This window comes from Diceros bicornis, chromosome 8 (assembly GCF_020826845.1).
Source record: "Diceros bicornis minor isolate mBicDic1 chromosome 8, mDicBic1.mat.cur, whole genome shotgun sequence".
In the NCBI taxonomy this organism is placed as follows: Eukaryota; Metazoa; Chordata; class Mammalia; order Perissodactyla; family Rhinocerotidae; genus Diceros; species Diceros bicornis.
This window is the reverse complement of record NC_080747.1, coordinates 65,196,968-65,218,801: the sequence shown is the minus strand read 5'-3', so window position 1 is coordinate 65,218,801 and position 21,834 is coordinate 65,196,968. Positions and strand designations below refer to the sequence as shown.

The window sequence follows — 21,834 nt, the reverse complement described above, 5'->3', positions numbered from 1 at the left end:
TACAAATAATATAATTAGCATTCCTGAGTGCCGTATCTCTGGACAAAGCCTCAAACAGAAGTTTGATATCAATCTCTCCTATGCCCTCTATTTTATTAATGCACATATAAGTGTAGTTTCTCACACTTATTATTTAAAAATTGGGTGATTATAGCAAACTACCTACCTGTAGTATTTCACGGCACCTACTAATTTAACATACTTCTGTATTTCCCATAGACATATTGACATTTTCACATTAAGTACATCCTATTTGAAAAGAACTGGGCCGGCCCCGTGGCTGAGGTTAAGCGCGTGCGCTCTGCTGCTGGCGGCCCGGGTTGGGATCCCGGTGCGCACAGATGCACTGCTTGTCCGGCCATGCTGAGGCCGTGTGCCACATACAGCAACTAGAAGGATGTGCAGCTATGACATACAACTATCTACTGGGGCTTTGGGGGAAAAATAAATAAATAAATAAAATTATTAAAAAAAAAGAAAAGAACTTCTATCTTCACACTGTACAGAAAGAAATTGTATCCAACAATTTGAGCCAAAACAATTTGATAACTTAAGCTCCCTGAATTACATCATCTGAAATAAGACCTTTGCAGAGGGTAGGGTTAACTAATTAAGGATTGTGACATTCTTGGGCCATACCAAATGCTATTAAAAGGGAAGTATCTTTAAACTCCCCTTTCCTTCCCTGGCCTATGGTAAGAAAGACTAACCGAATTACCAAGTAGTTAATATCATCCTTCATGCTTATTAAAGGTCAGCAACAGTAAATCAGTTAATAGCAACTTCCTAAAAGTTTAGGACAGGAAACAATAAAGGATGCTATATCCACAGAGAAGCTGCAAGGATAACTTAGCTGGATAGAATGTAATTGCTGAAGTTAAAATTAGCCAGGTCACTTTACTCTTACGGGAAAAAAAAAAACCCTGGGAACCTGGCAACCAAACAAATAGATACGAACTTCCTTCCCATTAATAAGCTTCTTTTAGTTCTATGCTGAAATGTTACTCCAAAGACATACACCTCTTAACTCACCAACACTACTTCCTAAACTAAGCTTGGACACTCACCTAACGATTCAAAAGACTCTCGGGTTAATAACTATAAGTGTGTGTTACAGATACGTAATCTGATCATATTAGAAGTAAAAATGTCTTATAAATCAAAAGAGAGTTCAACCCCTTTTTTCAGATGAGGAAACAGGTCCAGAGCGGTGACTTACCCAACCTCAGTCACCTATATTTACACTGATTGTTTACCATACTACTGACCTTCTGTGGGTGGTAAATATTTTTTATATTTACCTATAAATTCTTTTGTCACTTTAGCTAAATGCCTTTGAGAGAGATTATGTTCAACTTTATCACTCAGCATATGTCGTTGCTAAATAAAAATAAAGAATATATAATTTAAAAGTCAAAAGTGATACAGCAGGGGCCGGCCCCGTGGCTTAGTGGTTAAGTGTGTGCGCTCCGCTGCTGGCGGCCCGGGGTTCGGATCCCAGGCGTGCACTGACGCACCACTTCTCTGGCCATACTGAGGCCGCGTCCCACATACAGCAACTAGAAGGATGTGCAACTATGACATACAACTATTTACTGGGGCTTTGGGGGGAAAATAAATAAATAAATAAAATTAAAAAAAAAAAGTGATACAGCAGCTAAACATAGAAGTTATCCTTTAATTAACAAAGCATAGTTACTCACAATCAGAAAACATTTTTAAACATTTCTTATACTAACCATTTCGTGGTTTAAAAACTGAATTACATTTCTCCAAAGAAGATATACAGATGGCCAACAGACACATGAAAAGATGTTCAAAATCACTAACTATCAGGGAAATGCAAATCAAAACTACAATGAGATATCACCTCACGCCCGTCAGAATGGCTATAATTAACAAGACAGGAACCAACATGTGTTGGAGAGGATGTGGAGAGAAGGGAACTCTCATACACTGCTGGTGGGAGTGCAAACTGGTGCAGCCACTATGGAAAACAGTATGGAGATTCCTCAAAAAATCAAGGATAGAACTACCATATGATCCAGCTATTCCACTGTTGGGTATTTATCCAAAGAACTTGAAAACACCAATTTGCAAAGGTACATGCACCCCTGTGTTCATTGCAGCGTTATTCACAATAGCCAAGACTTGGAAGCAACCTAAGTGCCCATCAAGGGACGAATGGATAAAGAAGATGTGGTATATATACACAATGGAATACTACTCAGCCATAAGAAACGATGAAATCCAGGCATTTGTGACAACATGGATGGACATTGAGGGTATAATGCAAAGTGAAATAAGTCAGAGGGAGAAGGTCAAATACCATATGATTTCCTTCATTAAGTAGTAGATAATAACAACAATAAACAAACACATAGGGACAGAGATTGGATTGGTGGTTACCAGAGGGGAAGGGGGGAGGGAGGAGGGTGAAAGGGATAATTCGGTACATGTGTGGTGATGGGTTGTAATTAGTATTTTGGTGGTGAACATGATGTAGTCCATGCAGAAATTGAAGTACAATGATGTACACCTGAAATTTTTACAATGTTATAAACCAATGTTACTGCAATAAACAAAAAATTTATTAAAAAAAAAACAAAAAAAAACTGAATTACAACCAGATGATTCTGTCTGTTTTCCACTAGGTGGCAATATATCTTTTTCTTTACAGTCTGTTTTTCCAGAGTCTGATGAAAATACTTCTTTGAGCAGTTTCCCTTTGAGTAGACTCAATAGAAAATGAAGATTAAAGAAACCTTAAGAAATAGACATGAGAAATTAGAGATGTATTAGGATAGGGGACAGGGTTGTCTTACAAAATTCAGAATTAAAAATAATAAATTCGGCTTCATGTATGCTCATAATTAAAGTTTACATTAAATTTACATGACCACATTAAAAATTTGGTAGTGACTTGTTATTTAATTGAAATCAAGTTTGTTGCTTATGATTGGTATCAAAAAGCACTGAAAATTTTCTTAGTCCTGTCACTTAAAACATCATCCTTAAGATCAGGTCATTGTATTTTAAACTGCATTAGTTATTTGCACAGCCTATCTTCAATCAGGACTTCAAAAAAAAAAAGTACTCATTAAATCACTTTTTTTTTCTAATTTATTTGTGTCCATACTAGAGATAAGTTGGTTCTGAACTAACAATAAGACAAACACTATTTTCTTTAAAGTCAGATGGGTTTCAGTAAACTATTTGACTAACGTATTAGTTTGCTAGAGCTACTACCATAACAAAAATCACAAACTGGGGGGCTTAAACAACAGAAATTTATTTTCTCACAATTCTGGAGGGTAAAAGTCCAAGAGTAAGATTGGCAGAGTTGTTTTTTCCTGAGGCTTCTCTCCTTGGCTCACAGATGGCCTCCTTCTCCTTGTGTCCTCATACGGTTGTCCCTCTGTGCTATGTGTGTCCTAATCTCTTCTTATAAGGACATCAGTCATATTGGATACAGACCCACCCATACCATACGGCCTTGTTTTACCTTAACTACCTCTTTAAAGGCCCTATCACAAATACTGTCACATTCTGAGGTAAGTGGGTTGAATGTGGTTGAACCCACATTCTGAACTAGGGGTTGAGACTTCAACATATGAATTTGGGAGGAACACAATTCAGCCCATAACCACTAGTAAATCTTTGTATGCAGAGTGCCCCATCTTTCTAAACTGAGGTATTGTGCTACAGAACCAAGAATCCTAGATTGGAGGTAGGAGTTCTAAAGCTAAGGAAAGAACTTAGAGGTTATCTAGTCCAATGATTATTGATCCTTGCTGCACAAAAAAACTTTTAAAGCACACCAATGCCTGGTCCCACACCCAGATATTCTGATGAATTAATTTGGAGCGGGACCAGTCATGAGTATTCTTTAAAACTTTCCAAATGTTTCTAATATGAGACCAGAGTGGAGAACCACTGATCTAGACAAATATTTCCCAAAGGTGGTTAGAGAATCGCCTAGAGGGTTTATTAAAATGCAAATTCCTATACATGGGCCACTGTGGCCTTCATTCTGAATCTCCACAAATGGAGCCGGGTCCATTTATTAAACGCCCTAGTAATTCTTACGAACCCTAAAGTCTGAGAAGCTCTGATCTTGTCTAACCCTCTCATTTTACAGGTGAGAAGACTGAGGTTTGGAGAAGTTAGTTCATCCAAAGTCACACTGCTGGGGAATGGCAGAGCCAGGAGACTAGATGTCAGATCTCCTGAAATCTAATCTAACTTTTTAGCAGGATTCTCTGTGCTAATAAAGAACTGTGTGGACTTTAAAATGATCTTGTAGCTCTGGCCCCAGTATTAGACTGCATCCACCCTTGAATTCAGCCAAGTCCTGACAAATCCAGAAGCCTAGTAGGGCAGGATTATTACAGCTATGTTTACATTTTAAAATGCATTCCAGGAGCTCATATCACGTTCAGGGATAATGGGCAACATCAGGGCTGATGGGTTGTTGTGAATACTGCCTTACACCTGGTGCTGCCAGGCTCTTCTGCTCTGCCAGCCCCCCCCTCCCCCCAAGATTTAGACCCAAGTCTTAGGTGGAAGGAGATTGTAGTAATGAGTTAGCAAATTCAGTGAGATGAAGCCTATGGAGGAGCCTGTTTCCTTGGTACCAGTAGCTTCTGCAGCAGGAGTCTGTGGCTTAGAAGCACTCACCGTCAGAAAGGGGCAGCCTCTGTGCAGGTATCGGCTGGCAGAAAAGCAGGAATGGTTGATTGGTGAACTGGAACAGGGAGCAAACTGGTAGCTGAAAAGATTTTCGATTCTGCTGCTGTTATCCATTCAGAAACCACGAGTAGGGAGAATTCTTGGGAGCTTGGTATCAGAGCCTGAGTTGGTGAAGGCCGTGAATACCCTTATACAAATAAGTTGTGACATAATTTTAGAAAACCTAGTGTATCGAAATACAAAGAATAAAAAGCAAACCCCTCAGGGGGTGATGATCCATGAACATTTTAAAAATTTTCCATGAAGATTTAGCTTAAACGGAGGCTTCCTTATGCATTTATATTTTTTTATTGTTCATACTAATGACCCAGACTTGAGTGGGAAAGGAAGAGCAAAGTGTTAACATGTTATGAATCACTAGAAATTGGAAATCTATCTGAAACAAAGATAGAGCATCACTGAAGATTAAAAAAAAATTTAATGTGTATTTATAACACTATAATTTAATTTAGCCTCAATATTTCAGAAACATAGCAATTTTCCAGACTGAGGTACTCATGCATTTTAATTTAAGTTTCCATAGGGCTGGTTACTGTTCTAAACCCTTCACAGTGTTTCTCAAAGTGTGGATCAAGAAGCACTTGCTCCAGAATCACCCAGGATGATTACTTAACAGGCAAGATTCTGGGCTCCTCACGAGATCTACCTAGTTTCTGGGGGTGCATCTGGGAATCTATATTTTTAACAGCTACCCAGGTGATTTAGAGAGACCTCTTCCTCTGGGACGTCTATAATGTCCTGTAGATGTTATTACTTTTCTTCTGCGCTGTGAGTTCTTAATATCTATCATTTCTAATGAAAATTTCTGAGAATGGGAGTCAGGGAAATTATGTTCCTTTGCAGTTGTTTCCTTACTAAGTCAATGAAATTGTGAAGTCATTATCAGAGGTTCTCTCTTTTCAGTATCTTTATCTGATTTTCCAGCTGACCATGCTCCTGGGTCTCTGTACATGCTGTTGTAAAGAGCTGATATGACAGGGACTCAGAAACTGTACATATTAAACTTTAAATTTCTTATCCTGAAATGTGTTCAAAGGAAAGCCGTCATCCCAGGGAAGAGAGCAATTTGTGCTATCTGAAATCCCAAGTCCCTATTTCTGAACTGTTAGAAAATTGGCTTAACATCAAAATATATGTATTTGGAATATTTAAAGGATTTAAGAAATTCAGATGTGAGCTGCTGGCAATCATGTAACTTGATGAAACTTGTACCATGCTATTATCTTTACTATGCATGGAATTAAATTTTTGAACAGTAGGTTTTCTCAATATCTTCCTGGTTTTAAGTTTAGGCATGTTTGGAGGCTTAACAAACACTTTCAACTGCAGCCTCAAAATCAAAGACTTCTAATTTGGAAGCAGTTTTAGGCATTATCACCCCGGGAGGAGAAGTAACTCTGTATACCAATGCCTCATCTTTCCTTACACTGTTCCAAAATTAGAAATTAAACCCAAAAAAGCAAATGGAGGAAAAAATACCTTCAAGTAAACTCAAATGGGAATTTTTTCTTGCTATTTATTCATACCGATGGGAATTTCGTATACCACCTCCTTGCTGGAAGGGAAAGGACTAAGGGAGATCTAATAGAGCCTAAAGGCAGGTGGCAACTGAAGATGGGAGGGTCTGAGATGGAATTCAGAGCACAGAGTAAATGTCCATGAAGATAAGCTTCATGGCATTCACTATCTACCTCCATCCAGCCCCTCTTGAGCAAATAGTTTAACTTATACTCTCCCCAAAAGCATTTTACCTCTCTTTCTAGGAGGGACCCTGCAGTGATATTGCCTTTATTTTCTTTCCTCCACCCACATTTGGCTCCAGCCCTGGACCCCGGAGCCTAGAGAAGCCTATGGATACTAAGATCTTTCTAACTGCATGACTTGCATCATTTTCTGGGCTGGGTGTCGCTGTTTGGCTATGTTTGTCTTTCTCAAAGACCCAGTGAAATCTTGCTAGAGGGGAAAACAGATCTTAATTCATTTGTTTGTCTGGGAGAAAAGAAGTCATCAAATGCTTTTTTAAAAAAAGTTTCACACTTCACAAAAAAGTAACTAAACACAGAAAAAGCTACTTTGAGTCCTACAAGTGATGGTGTAACAGCAGCACACCCATCCAGAGATGAGTCTCCAGAGAAAAGTGTAATCACGCTACAGTTTTTCCAGATTTCAACCCCCGCAGCAAGTGTGCTCCGGGATCCAGATCAGGATCCAGGTCAGGGGTGGAACTGATTTCTGAATATCCCCCCAGAAACCCACAGTCCTACTTTTCTCCAGGGAAAATGTGACAAAAAGGGATGAGAGGAATTTGGAATCGGTGGCTGGAAATCTGAAGAGAAGTGAAGGGACAAAGAACCTGTAGAGGTAGTTACTTTTGTCCCATGATTTTTTTCTTCCAAATCTCACTCCTTTTCTTGGTTTACAAAGGCTCTTATTCCCTCAAGAATTCGAGAAAGAGAAGAAGATATAGTAGGCATTCTTCAAATCTCCATTTTAAAAGAGGGGAAATGTATGATAAAATAATGCATTATAGCTCAAGGTCCACTTAAAAACACTAAAAAATTTGAGCTGAAGTCAGGGGTCCCTTCAGATGATATTAACTGATGGATAAGTATCATTTACCATCACTACGATGTGCAGACCCAGAGTTGTCTTCAGTAAGCACTGAGCACCACATAGCTTTCTAAGCAAGGTGCCATTTGTTACATGGTACCCAGGAAGAGAAATGAGCTACTCTTCTGCATTTTGACCATTTTTTCTACAGCAGGGCAAATTATAACTAGGACTCCTCTTATAGCTGTTTTCATTCTTGCTCTTATGCTGGCTTACCATTTTTAAGTACCGGAAACACATTGTACTTATAATTTAGGATTATTATAGCTAAGCCAAATACAACTACATACACTTGAGCGGACTTATAGGCCTGCTTGATTTTATTTCTCAAATATTTTTTCAGTGACCCTTCTATAAGTTTGGGACACAAGGAAGAGGCAGTGAGTAGTTAAATACACAGCCACAAAATCAAACCAGCTGTTACTTCTGCTTAAAAATGAGCAAAGAACATTAAAGGAAGTCAAGGCTACAAAAGATTTCTTATAGAGGTACTAGAGCATCTGACCACCTGAGGAAGATAAGTTGAGGCTAAAAGCACACCTCTTTCACCAACAGGGAAGTCAATCATGTATAATAATACGAAAAGCTTCTATGTGAATGATCTTATTTGCTTTTTAAGACACAGCTGTGTGATGAGCCCACGGGTGGTATTATTCACAAGTTCAAGTAAACTGAGACACATAGATGGAAAGGCCACAAAATTTGGAGCAGGCCTTCTGACTTCAGAGCCACTATTCTTTCCATTACACTGTATTACAAGGCATCTTTCTGTTTCAAGGTGACAGCCACACTAACCACACAATCCTAAAACCCGATGGAGTGGGACACTTAGCAGGCTTCCTCTTGAGTAGGTTGTGAGAATTAAACCAAATCATCTTATGAAAAGTGCTTAGAATAGTGCCTGCCAGTTGTGTGCCTATGTGTGTATGTACTAAAATGGCTATGTACATTTGTGTATATAAAGATATTTATGTGTGTATATCTGTATATATATGCCATATGTGCAAACACGTATAACTACATATATACCAGTACACACGCATACACAACTTAAAAAGGATTAAGTAAATAATAATTAGCATAACCAGGTTAGCTATCCAAGTAGGACACTTTACCAGGTCTCTAAACCTAGAGATTAAAAACAAGAAGAATTTTTTTTAAAAAAAGAACCCTTTCTTTATTTTCTTCATCTTCTAGTCCTGGAGAATGGACATGCTTCTAAAAAGTTTTGTCTTGATTTTAAGTAAGAAAAGCAAAAGTTGCCTTAGGAATACGATCTGTGAAGCAGAGGCAGAGAGCATCCCTTCTCCAGGCCCAGCCAGATTACAAAGCCAGGAGACATGCAGGCCCATCAGTCTGAGACATAAGTTTCTGCCTCAACATTCTAGGCCTCATGACCTGGCTGTCAACCTAAATGCATTTGGAAGAGGAAAAGGAGGCGGCTCAGCTTCTCACTCCATTCCCAGTTCAGCTTCTGGACAGGCTAAATTTTCCACATCCCTTGGAGGTATTTTTTCACCTTCCCAGGAAGAAAACGACATTTCCAAGTGAGGCCAAAAACATATATATCGGTTCAAAAGCCAGACCGGCTGCTTCCTCTCCTAGGAGGAACTGTTCAAGAGGTGGCTCTGTGTGTGTGTGTGTGTGTGTGTGTGTGTGTGTCTGTTTGGGGGAGACTGGCACTTGCTCATCTCTTTGAATCCCAGGTCGGGTGTAAGGTAGTTCTTAATGCCCAGTAAATTGACAGTGCAGTGTCCTCTTGGGCTGGTGCGACCCACACAGGTGTTGGCTGCCTGGATGGCAGAGAGTCATCAGGGGGAGTTTCCTCATAAAACTCCAGGAATGCTCTCAAATCTGCAGAAGTGCTTAAGAGACGGAAAAGAGCGTGCAAGTGATTGAGCGAAGGGGAAACGAGAAATATCATGGAATGAGCCAAAATGATTCCAGAACATGGGATTGGATCAGGAGAAAACAGAAAATCTAAAACCTCCCTTGCTAAAATCAAGCGGATCCTGGCTTGCAGTGCTTGCCCCGCGCTCCGTCGGTCCGCGATGGTCCGCTTACGGGCCGCGTCTCCGCTCGGGCCGAGCGCCGAGGGCTGCAGCTGGGAGAGGGCGTCTGCGCCTTCTCTAGCGCACCTGCCCTGGGCCCCGGCAGACCGAACGCAGACTCCTCCACCTGGCTGCACAGCACGGTCCAGGCAGGCAGAGTAGTCTGAGACGATAGTGGATGGAGAAAGAGACGGGAAGCCCCTGACCCACGAGGCGAGGCCGCCTTGGAGATTGGGCCCTTGGAATCTGGAGCGGGGGGCGCACTTCCTGGACCGTTTACTGCGTATGACTGGTCCCGGAGTCCAAGGCTTCCTTGCTCAGGGTCACGCTCCCCGGGCAGGGCGTCCAAGGAGACAAGCTGCAGGGAAGTGAAACTCAACAGAGGACAGGAAGCGGGCGGCGCACCGCGGTTCAGAGACCAGTGGAGGAAGGGGGGAAATGCGGAAATCCAGCTAGACACCTGTCCCCACACCCCACCCAACCCCGCGCACCACGGCGCCCGACCGCGGAGGCACATCTGTGTTTGCAACTGGCAGTCACGTGGCTGCGACTGCAACACGCCAGACTCTGAGCCTCGGAGAGCCGCAGAGCCTAGGAGTGGCCGGGACCTTGGGAACTTCCCCGAGATGGGTCCGGTTTCAGTCTCGGCTCTCCAGCGCCTGTGAACTGGTGCAGAGATGTGCGCGTGTCCCTTCCTGAGCCCTGCGGTTTCCGCACGCCTGTGGGGGCACGCTATACTCTGCAAGCACCTCCCGGGAAATACCGGCGTGTGTCCCCCTCCCCCAGCAAACGCCAAATGCGGAGAGGGGCTCCGAATCCGCTCACGGAGCACGCTTGGAGATCGCAAGCGCTAGGCGCAGGGTCAAACCCAGGCATTCTGCCCCTGACTGGGGTAGCAACCGGTTGGTTTCCCTTTTACCCTGTCTTTAGGACCTGTGGTCTTGCCACTCGGAGCTCAGGCCACCTGCCCGGACTTCACGGGACCAGCGCAGCTCCAAGCCTGCGTGACCCTGTGACCTTGTCTCCTCCGCAGCTGTGTGCAGACATTTACGCCCATGGCCTCAGCCAGCGACCTCAGCTGGCTCGGCAGATGGGTGGGGTTATGGAATCTTAGAATCTTCTATGTGAGAAAGCTCAGACACGGAGAGAGTTAAGATACATCTGAAAGCTTGAAAATGCAGCATTGAAATAAAACATTTCTCAGTTTGCCTTGGCTGAAGGCAAAACTCCGGGCACCCTTCCCCTACCACTTCTCGCCAAAAAGGTCCTGTGGGCAGACTGATCAGCACAGCCGCCCAGTCCTGAACAGTCTGCCATGAACACACCTACCTGGATCGCCCGGGCAGTAGCTCAGCCAAGACTGGCTTTCCTCGTGATTGTGTGATTAAGTTAATGACCATACAAGAGAAAACACAGGGGAAGCTCACCAAGCATCTACATGTATCCCTCAAAAAATATGATTCCAGGCTATGAGGAAGCCCTTTACAAAAAGCAGTATTTGCACACCTTTTTCTAGACTTAAGTGCATCTCTGAACCCCCAACAGGTAATGAAAGCACCACAGTGAAAAGGAGATACTGGAAGGATTGGACAGAAACAAAGGGCATTAAAGTCTTTTTTGCAAGTTAGGCCCCAGACCACCTCTGTTTGTTTGTTTTCAAGAAACTTTTGCTCCAAAGATCCACTAGTGTCCCAGGCATGGACAATTTAGTAGCCTTCTCAGGCATTGTGATTTAAGGATCTCTCGAGGCCCATCTTCCATTTGCCCCCAAATATCTTTCTCACTTCTTGCCATCAAATTTGCTTCACAACAAGTCTTGGTCTTTTCTCTAGAAAGCACTCTTTAGATTTAATTGAAGCCTGATTAACCCATTAGAAAAAGCAACTCCCCAGTACTAGAAGTACTTTATAGATAGCAGAACCTGCCTCGCTTATCCTACAAATGAGAAAACCAAGACGCAGGTAAGTCAAATGATGCCAATAATGATGAAGGGTCATACTGGTCATGAACAGCAGAGTTAGAACTGGAATTGTGGACTGTTCTCCTCATCACACTCTGCTGGGGATTAGTGTTTCAGATCATCCAACTGTTGCCTAGGAAAATCGAGAGCAGGCCTCAAAGAAATGTAGCACCAAAAAGCACTCGGATGATCTTGAGAAAATCAACCTGCTTTTTCACCAACCTGGGTAACACCAAGTATACATCTCTTTGCCCTACCCTGGTCTTTACCTGCTCCCTGCCCTGATTGTAATTTGTTCTGTAGTCAAGATAATGAATGTTTTATAATCCTTTTAGGGAAAACCATTGCAAGCCTGCAAAGAGACCTTGTGTAAGTTTCCCATTTCAGATCTTTTCACAAGTGTCCTCCTTCTGACATAGGGGAGGGTTGACAAGATGTGAAGGAAGGAGGAAAAAACGGAAAGAACACCTCTGTGATAGATAAACCAGTGTAGTGTCCACTACTAGAGCATCCACAGAATGACTCTGAAGATGCCCATGGATTAAGTGCATGCTATCCTAAGACTTAAGATCATCGTTCACTTGGTTTTGCATCTAATGGTTGCTGGACATACCACATACACTTACATATATGTACATTCTATGTAACTAAAAATTGTCGTCAGGATATGAAGATACAGAGGAACTTTTTATAAGAGGAAGGACAGGGAGAGGAGGAAAGATATCAGGTTTTTCCGCATCGTAGTGCTCCAAAATTAGTTTTTTCCAGATGCTGTGCAGCTGCTCAAAACTTTAGAAGAACAGCTGGGCCCTGCAATACATAGGCTACCGTGGTCATTTCTCCTTGCTTTCTAAAGAAACTCTCCATAGGGTCTCTTACTGGGTAATGACAGAATGCTGATGGCTTCTACAGCACAAGATACTCTTCCATGCAGGCCTCACTAGCAGAACCTAAAGCCAGCTTTTCATCTGATCTCCCTGATCCAGGCCTAAAAATGATCTCTGGCCACTTGTGAAGATGCTAATTATTCTGCTGCTGAAATAAAATGCTCACATCCCACTGACAGGTTAGCTTCACAGCAGGCATCTTTGTCTAAATGATTTGTCCTTCGATCAAGAAGCCCAACGCTTTCCTGCTAAAGATTTTTCAAATAATAAGCAAAACTTGTTTTCTCCCTTTTAGGCTCAAAATTGGCTTAGAGTAAATAAATGCAAGTGGAGCAGAGTTTTCCAGCCCTCTCTTCTGCTATCTCTTCAGGGATTCAATGAAAATAGATGGTATGTACTCAAGTGTGGCTCTTAGCTACAAAAAATATTTAAAAACACTTTCCAAATAATTGCTTTGAAGAAAATAGTCATTTATTGTCAAAGCATCCAACATACTGGGATAATCTATAAAGTTTAATAAATCTTTCCAGGGATAAAAGAAACACATAACTATTCAGACTCCATTTCACTGGCACAAAATTACACTTTGTATTAAAAGGAAATACATATTTACATAATGATGACATTCTTCATTGAAGTCCATAATCATTTCATGATACATGCACTTTCCCCTGGAAACTTAAATTGAATGGTGACCCTTTTTTATTAGTTTTGTTTATTTTTGTAAGAACACAAACTGTCATCGAGAAATGCAGAAAGCATCTCAGCCTCCTCCTTTATATCTAAAATAAATTTTGCCCTTACATATAATTATTACATCTAAACTGTAAGTGCTTAATAATTTAAGTAGAAACGTATGACAAATGCATCAATATGTTGCAATATATGACATTTTTAAAAATGTACCTTTGTTTTTGGGAAAGTGAAAATGCGTGCATTCAAAAGAAAACCCGTCAAATAACACACCCAATCAAAAATCCACCAACTTGTCTCACGTGTGTGTGTGTGCGTGTGTGTGCGTGCGCTCGTAGTCTAGGTCTCGGGTAAAGATTTCAATGAGAAGGCTGGGGGGGAAGCACATGTGTGAGTGTATGTGTGTGTCTGTCTCTCTGGGTGCAATGTTTCAGATAACAAGGAGGTGGTGGATGTCCTCGCATGTTTATTCCTGCAGGTGGCTTCACTGTGCGTGCGCGCGCGTGGAAAGCTAGGGTCCTTTCCGTGTCAATTATGCGAGGTCATGTGCCTGGAGAGGTGGTGGCGCTCCCTGAAGGACTCGTTGCAAATGGGGCACTTGAGTTTCTCCTCCCGCCGCCGCTTCACCAAGGGCTCCATGGCATACTCCTTTTTGTGATGCGACCTCATGTGGTACACCAGGTCGGAGGTCATGCGGAAGGAGGCATTGCACTTGGCGCACCAGTTCTGCGCGGGCAGACACAGCGAGGTGAAGGAGGGCGGCAGCAGCGTGAGCGCCGAGGGCAGCTGCAGCTGGAGGGGCCCCGCGGCCGCCGCCGCCGCCGCCGCCGCCGCGGCTGCGGAGCTCTTGGGCCAGAAGGCGGTGGCGTAGAGAAAGGGGCTCTGTTTGGGCAGGCCGCCCCCGCCGCCGCCGCCGCCGCCGCCCGGCAGGGCCCCGCAACCTCCGTTCAGATCCGCCGCTCCCTGGAGCTTCACGGCCAGAGGATCGCTGGCGGCGGGGTAAAGTCTGGCGGGGCCCACACCGTCGCCGGGGTGGCACGGCTCGAGCGCGCTCAGCTTCTGGCCCAGCACCAGAGGCGACAGCTGCGAGAAGGAGCGCGCCGGCTGCGAGAAGGCACTTTTGCGCTCGTCCGACGCCGCGCCCTGGCCGCCGCCCGCCCCGCCGGCGGCCCCCGCGCCCGCGCCGCCCCCCGCGCCGTTGCCGCCCAGCTGCGGCACCGAGGTGAAGGCGCTGCCCCGCGCTGGGCTGCCGCTCTCCAGCCGGCTGGGCAGCGGGCCCCCAGGCCGCGGGGCCAGCAGCTTCTCGGCGCCTGCCGGCGACGCGGCCACGGGTGTGGAGGAGCCGCCGCCGCCGCCGCCGCCGCCCGCGTCCTGGTCCTCGGCGGCCGTGCCCCCGCCGTCGGCGGCTGCCTCCTCCTGCAGACCGGCCGCTCGGGCCGCCTTCTTCACCTCCACGAAGGCGCTGCGCTTCGCCTCGCCCGTCTCGGGGCTGGGCGGCGCGAAGAGGCGGCCGTTCTCCTCCAGGCCGAAGTAGCTGCCCGAGGCGCGGTACTGCTGCGGCGTACACACCAGGTCCTCCTTGGAGGCGGGCAGGGGCCGCTCCGCGAAGCGGCCGCGGCCCCCCACCAGCCCCGGGCCGCCGCCCTCCGCCGCCTCCTCCGGGAATTTCCTTTTCCCTTTGCTGCCGCCGGTGGCGTTGCCGTCGGGACTCAGCTCCGCCTCCTGGTGGCCGCCGCCGCTGGTGCCGCCGCTGAGGCTCCGCACGGGGGAGCAGCTGCTGCCTCCCCCGGAGTTCTCCAGCTCCCGGGCCAGGTTGTGAAAGTTCGTGGATGGCTTGGCGCTGCTGCCGCCGCCAGCCGCGGGCGGGTTACTGCCGTCGGAGGAGGGGGCCGGGTAGTGGTGGATGGGGCCGGCTTTGCAGAACTTGGGGCCCGGACCCAAGGGTGCCTCCTGTTGCTGCTGCTGCTGGTCCTTGCCACCTCCGCCGCCCCCGTGATCCTTGGTGCCCACGCCGCCGCCTTGCTCGTCTTGGGGGCTCATATCAGCGCTGTGAAGTCTCTTGGGGCAGCGGAAGCGCAGATGCGCGACATAGGGGAACTCAAACTGGAAACGTTGGCTGCATTCCAGGCATGTGTAAGGGGACGACCCTGCTTAGTGAGCAAACACCACACACACGCACACACGCGCGCGCGCACGCACACACACGCATACCACATGATTACTCAGCATCGTTTCCAGGCCAGTTTGCCATCACCCCCTTCACAAATCCACCTTCATCTCTCAGGACCTGAGTGCCTGAGAAAAGAATATTCTAACTTTCCCTCCTGATTTGAAGGGAGAGCAGTAGTTAAGCCAACTGTCCCCGATTTATCCTCACCTATCTGTCCCAGCTTCATTCCGGACTGTATCTCAGAAGCTTTCTGAGACGCCCAAAGGGAGGAGAGGCGCGCCGATGCGCCAGGGTGAGCCCCCGCCGCTCCCCTGCGTCGCTCCCCCGCTAGCTAAGGGCCCATACGCAGGTCGCGAGCCAACCTACCATTCATTTTGCTGTGGGATCTAGAGGGGCAGAGCAAGAGTAACTCAGTCAGTTCTTTCCCGTACCAAACTAGTAACTCCTCGTCTTTGGCAATCCTGCGGAGAGAGCGGTAAAACAGCTGTCCGTTTTTTATATACGCTTCAAGATTCTGCTCTTCTTTATCTCTGGCTGATTGGACCAGACGCAGCCACATGAGACCTTCTGAGGAACCATTTGCCGCTGAGGTGTCTACCTACAGTTTAGGAAAAAGAAAGAATACAAGAAGGAAGTGGGCGGGCGGGGGGGCGGAAGAGGGGAAGAGACTCTTGTGAGAGAATGAAGCCAGAGGAACCGGGGCCATTTCCTCTACGTTATTCTTTTCCAAAGAATTATCTGAGATCGAGCTTCCAAAAACTTGACCCACGTTGGCACCCATAGTCATTTTTGTAAGCAGCAGGCAAGGTAACCGTCCTTTGAAACGCTGCATCAATCATATAGATTATTTAACATATCGTCTTTTACATATGTTGGTTGAACATTAAATGAGGAAATTTCTTCTTACAATTCAAATTAGTGTTAACCTCTGGAGAATCTACTTCTAAATTATCCTACATTACAAAAGTGTGAGGAATTTTGTTTGTTTTGGAAATAAAAAGCAAGCTTTGATCTTAGAAATTATTCTGTAGCATTCACTCATCTTCCTAATTTTGGCTTAAACAATTAATAGTTTTACTTTGTAAAGAAAGAATATGAAGTGAGAAGACTTTTATTTTCAAACTCTAACATATGGATTTAATGATGTTTTATTGTCAAACCGTTAGCATTTTTATTTAAATACAAACTCTGGGCACTAGCTAGCTTTACCAGAAAGAGTAATATTTAGGGGAACAGGAGGCCTCCTAGTTTGGAAGGCAAATGCACCCAATACGTATGATAAAAGTACTTACAGAAAGTACTTAGTATGCGAATAGCTTCAACCCTAGTAAAATCTCCCAAAGACTTGAGAAAGTGGTGTTCATCACCAGGAAAGCCCAAAATTGAGGCACTGATTTAGACATATCTGGCATTCCAAATCAAATTTTGTCACTTATTCCAGAAAATCAATTGACAATAATTTCAGTTTAATTTTCCTTTTCCAGTTTTTAGTGTGCAAAACAAGATGGCTTGCTTTATTCCGTTTTCCACATCCAGAACCTGTCTCAGCTTGTCATTGGAGTGATTCTTAGTCCATTTTCAACAGGACGTTACCTTCATACCCTACGCAGCATTGGCCAATACTTACCCGGAAGATATAAGGGACTGTTCTCTTGTCGGTGGACTTGAGAGCTATGAAAGCTATGCTGTCGTACAGGGAAGTATGGCTCAGGACGCAGGGACCGAATATAGCGTTCTCAGGGATGTCACAGGTAGTGTAAACGCTGGTAAAAATATCTGTCAGACATTGTTGGACCGCCTTGGCATCTCCATCCCAGATGCCTCGCTGGATGCCTGAATCCTCCATCACTGGAGATAGGTACACAGGACAACAAAGCCAGTTACATTACTCCTTTTGCCTCTAGAAATCCAGGCAGAACGTTTTAACTACTAGACAGATTTTTCTTGAATTTGCCTGATTTTTGCATAGCTCTTATTTCAGAAATAAAGCCAATGACAGATTAAATCTGGCATATTTTGAAGCTGCCAACTGAGTACTTTCCTTTCCATAAAAAAATAATTGGAATAGTTATTTATTATCTGAACAGGAGCTCAGAGTGGACTGACTGCTTGGGAGAAAGAAATATAAGGCTAGGAGAGAGGAGATCATTTTTGCATTACCTTGGGGGAGGATGGGGCAGGATTTGGGGGGTGAGGGTGGGGAGAACAATAGGATTTTTTTTTCACTAGCCTAGAGACTTTTCTGACTGAAAGAAACTCTAACTCTCGGGAGAAAGCTCCTCTTCTCTCCTCTTATGTATTGAACTGGGTGCCTGGGAGCTGATTTTTTTTTTTTTTCTTCCAAAGAGGGGAGCAGCGTTAGCGAGCAGGCGGAGACAGCGGAGCATGGCGAATGGATTTCCAGCGGAGTGTCAGGGCTGCTGATTCCGTGTCAGCTAACCTTTCTCTGCAGCCTACAAGAGGGGACGTATGTCTGCTCATTACCATAATCCAACACTGTCCCTCCGAGGCTTTAATTAAAAGCAGCAAGCAGAGGTAATTATTTCTTTCTCGACATGCTTATTTATGGATGAGGGTGAATCCCAGTTACCTTGTTATACAAGGGGGTGGACTGAGTCGCATGTGCCTCATGAAGTGAGCAGGTACAGGGCAGGCCTGAAGTGTCCCCGGTCTGAAATACTGCGTGTGTAATGATTGGTGAATTCTCGCTCGCCAAGATACGACCCTGTCTGGGCAAGAGGGGGCAGCCCTGCTTGAGTGGACCTCGGTGGGCTCTCCAGCTGTTTAATCCTCAGCAATTTAGAAAGTAATGCCTGATGGAGGGCTCTCTATTAAGCTGTCATAAAGAGACATCTTCCTTCCTAGGCCACTGGACACCCCTCCAAGACTTATCATTTTTAAAAAACAAAACAGGTATTTAAATTTTAAACTGGCTTTGAACTAATTACATTGTTCACTCTTTCTAATTAAAATATTCCCCAAAGTTGGTTTTTCCCTAAAAATGTCACCATAGGCAGTAATTTATGTTAGGTTTTGTAAAATTAAGTAGCAAGAAAATTCTTTCCTTGAGAAATTGTTCATTATAGAATAATATTAGCAATGTCCATTTTTATCTTAATGTCTATTAACCAATTAATCTTGCAAATGTGATTACAAGGTGGTGCTTTTTTTTTTTCTAGCTAATAGAGCATGAAACTTTGATCAGCCTCTTTTTCCATTCACTCTGCTACATCCCCTAAATGTCAAGAATTAGGCTGTATCTGCCAGACAGAAATAAGAGAAAATGTCCATAAGGTAGAAACTTACTTTATTATGCTAGGGCAGCTATCCATCCCTGGACATTTTTACTCCACACAAGGTAGCTGTTCTAATTCTAGTTGCAAATTTAAATACATTAAAAAAAAAAAAACCTTCAGAACCTCTAGTCTTCTTTTCAACAGAATCCTATTCTCTCCTTTTCAATTTCCTCAATTCAGCGTTTTATGCCCCAATTTCTCTCTTCCTTTTAAAAGTCTCTTTCACACAAGCATTTCATTGTGCCGGGAGGTCGCCCCGTCACTTCGGGCAACAGCAGGGACGCAATCATTAAAATGCAGTTCTACCTAACAATACGGTGAAAAGATCCTCGCTACGCCGCGCTAATAGGGGGCCGCGTCGCCGCGGCGGCCGCCACGAGCCTCAAGCCGGTCACAATAACCGCTGGGCGAGAGCCTGGACTCTCCCGCCGGCGCGCGGTCGCCTTCGCCACCCAGCCTTTCACAGCTCTGATCCTCCTCTAGGCCCCGGATTCTCATCCGCTGGGGGATCCTCCCCAGGGCCGACTGGTCTCGCCGAAAACCGGGCGCTGCCGCCCGCCGCTCGCCCTCCCCTGCAGGCAGGCATTGTCTTGGCGGCCGCGCGCTCCCCAGTCGCTTGCTGCTCCGGCGAAGTGCTGCCCACCCGCTCTTCCCTTTGTATAATTTTATTGGCAGTAGAGATTCCCTCAACAATTATTTTTTTCCCCTTTTCTGGATAATGAGGAGACGGAGGACAAAATTTTCCACTCTCCCCACAAAACCTGCCTTCCTCCCGTCGCCCTCCTACATCAATGCAAATAGACTTACCAGGAATAAGATCAGGATCGAATCGCCCAAATAAGGCCACCTGGAATCGGGATATGCAGTCGAGCGTTTCTTTTGCCTATTGTATCAGTGTATTTCCATGTCAAGAGGTGTTGGTGTTGCAGTCTAGTAGGCTCTGCCTAAAGAGAGGAGAGAGAGATGGAGAGATTGGGGGAGAGAGAGATAAGGAGAGAGTAAGAGGAGAGAGAGAGAGAGAAAGCGGAGAGAGTTGTACAGATGGACCCGATGCAGTGAGTGACTGGCACGCAGACACACACTTTTTGTTTGCTGCACATAATCTGCCCAATGACGCGTGACAGCCCACGTCCCCTCCCTTTAACTCTTTGCTAGGCTGGGCGCTCCCTCCGGCGCCGCCAGCCTGGAAGCGGTCTTTCCCGCCTGCCCGCGCCCGGCAGGTCCTGAGTGCTTTCCCCAACTGGCAACGCCTCTCTGAGCGCGGCCCCGCCCGCCTTCTCCTAAAGCTTCGACACTTTGGGACTGTTAGGAGGGGAAAATCAGGTTGGGGGTCGAAAAAGGAAGTACCAAAAGAACTGGAGAGGGCCTTTTTCCGTTTCGCTTGGCACTTGAAGAACCTCTGGCAGAGAGCTGGCCACCCAGCGCGCGCACGGACCCCGAACGCGTTTCCCGAGTCTGAGTTCTGTGAAGGGGAGGGGGGTTGCGGATTAGCCCCGAGGGATTCTCTGGCCATTGAGCCGCCGCTGATATTGCGCAGCTAGTTGTCCGGGGGTGATAAACCGGCTCCAGCTCACTCCAGGAGCGCTTACACTACCAATCCCTTCCGAGAACGATTCAGAAAGGGTGCTCTTTCGTGAGAACTTGGCTCAGTCTTTCCGTGGAATCGGAGTAGGGGTAAGAGGAGATGGAGTGGGGACGCCGCCAGACCTCGGGAGGGGATTTACAGGGGTCTTATGGTCCCAGGACACAAGTACCTGGGCAGGAGAAGGGGTGAGGGGGAGACGGATGGGAAGAACCCGGGTTCCTGGACTCAAGCTGTTCCTGCTCCTCCGCCCTCTGCTTGGCGCGTTCTTGTAGTCCCGGAAGGGTCCCATGTTGCGGGTGGCCCGTATTCTAAGACCTCTGAGAGTGGGGGAGAAGGGTGAGTCAAAGTAAAAATTATTACCGAGATGGGCTGCAGAGAGCTTTTCACGTCCAGCCGGTGGTGGAAGAGTGAGTGGATGGAGCTGCCGCGGCGGTCTCGGGAGCCTCGTTTGTGCGCTAAGCCACTTAGAGGCGCTGGCTGCCCCTTTAGTGCAGCAGCTGATACTAACGACTTGAGGTCTTGAACAGCCTGAAAGTTGAGTCCTTGAGCAGGGACCGCAACATATTTTCGCCGAGAGATCTCGGGGTTCTTTTTCGCTGTTCAACTGTCTACTCCTAAGGGAAGAAAGATCTTTGAATGATATAGACGGCCCCACTCCCTCAGCCCCACCCACATCACGATTACACTGAAGAGGGCAATCTGTTAGCTTTAGGATAAATCGGATTGTGCAGCCGGCTAAAGTAGACAAAGCAGAATCACGACTTAAGGAGGAGACAGCCTCGTTTTTATCCAGTGTTGAAAAAGGTAAGTGGATTGGGGGTTGGCAAAGAGCAGCTTAAAAGGAAAAGGTGTGTACCGCGTTAGTTTGATCCTCTGGCAGCTCAGCTCGGAGACCTCCCTCCGGAACCCAGTGGGGCAGCGAGCGAGGCACGGAGTACCTTTCCTCGCCGGCGCCCGCGGTCCAGAGAGGCCAGGGAAGGATTTTGCTGAGGAGAAACAAAAAATGTGCGAGGCATTTCCCACTAAGTGAATTCTCTTCTCCTTGGTCTCTCTCTCTGTTCCCTTCTTTTCATCTGGCCCTGGTCAGCGTCCCCCCCCCCCCCCATAAATTCCAAGTCCTTCTGATCAGACAGAGCCGGCTGCCTCAGGATAAGCTGGGACTGGGGGAAAGAAGAGTTGCAAAATTCCCATGTATTAGGGAGGAAGGGAGGAATTCTCCCTTAATTTCCAGGCTAGCTACTGACTTTTCAAAGAAAGCTTCTTAAACTGCAGTTGTCTTTCATCTTAGCATATCATTTCTTTTATGCATGTGTGCACTTTAAATAGTTTGGCTAAGGGCGACTCATAATGACCAAGGTTCAGTGCTGAGGGTTCTCACATGTCTGTATATGAGAATCTGCATCTGTATTCAGCCACCAATTATCTTATGACTGGATGCTCCATTCATCTCTCTCACACACAATAAAGCACCCCCCCATCACATGTTTAAAGAAAGGGTAGGGAAATTAGAAATGTCAAAAGAATTGCCTCAAACATCTGAAAAATAACCCACAGGGTTGAAGAATATTGGCCAGATGCTTAAGGGAATTCAGGAAACAAGAAAAGGAAAAAGAAAGAGCAGAGGAGACACAGGTATAAACTACAGCAAGTTAAGATAAAGAAGTAGCCATAAGAGAGTTTTAGAACCTTAGAAACTACAGCCTGATAAAGCAAAGGTATGTGTGTGGGAGGGCAGTGTCCAGGAACCTAATTCCATTAGACTATTGAACAGAACACTCCTTTTGCTGTTATTTAGAGAATTGGAAGTTTGACTTTCCCAGGAAAAGTCAT

General features: G+C 45.7%; 1 protein-coding gene across 1 annotated transcript; it reads right to left on the bottom strand.

Annotated features, from left to right (window-relative positions):
• Positions 1-12,791: 12,791 nt before the first annotated feature.
• On the bottom strand, positions 12,792-16,969 carry PRDM8 (PR/SET domain 8). Its single transcript, XM_058546449.1, has 3 exons — positions 16,751-16,969; positions 15,490-15,721; positions 12,792-15,100 (listed from the first exon to the last, which is right to left on the bottom strand). The coding sequence occupies exons 1-3, from the start codon at positions 16,967-16,969 to the stop codon at positions 13,482-13,484; spliced, it is 2,070 nt and encodes a 689-aa protein (XP_058402432.1). The 3' UTR covers positions 12,792-13,481.
• Between the last annotated feature and the right edge of the window lie 4,865 nt (positions 16,970-21,834).

What these genes read in the sequence shown, in the direction of transcription:
- PRDM8 (XM_058546449.1), bottom strand. Translation starts at nt 16,969, where the DNA reads ATGGAGGATTCAGGCATCCAGCGAGGCATCTGGGATGGAGATGCCAAG. An exon ending in CAGTCCCTTATATCTTCCGG is followed by an intron (nt 15,722 to 16,750) that starts GTAAGTATTGGC and finishes CCTAAACTGTAG; the next exon opens with GTAGACACCTCAGCGGCAAA. An exon ending in ATCCCACAGCAAAATGAATG is followed by an intron (nt 15,101 to 15,489) that starts GTAGGTTGGCTC and finishes CTCACTAAGCAG; the next exon opens with GGTCGTCCCCTTACACATGC.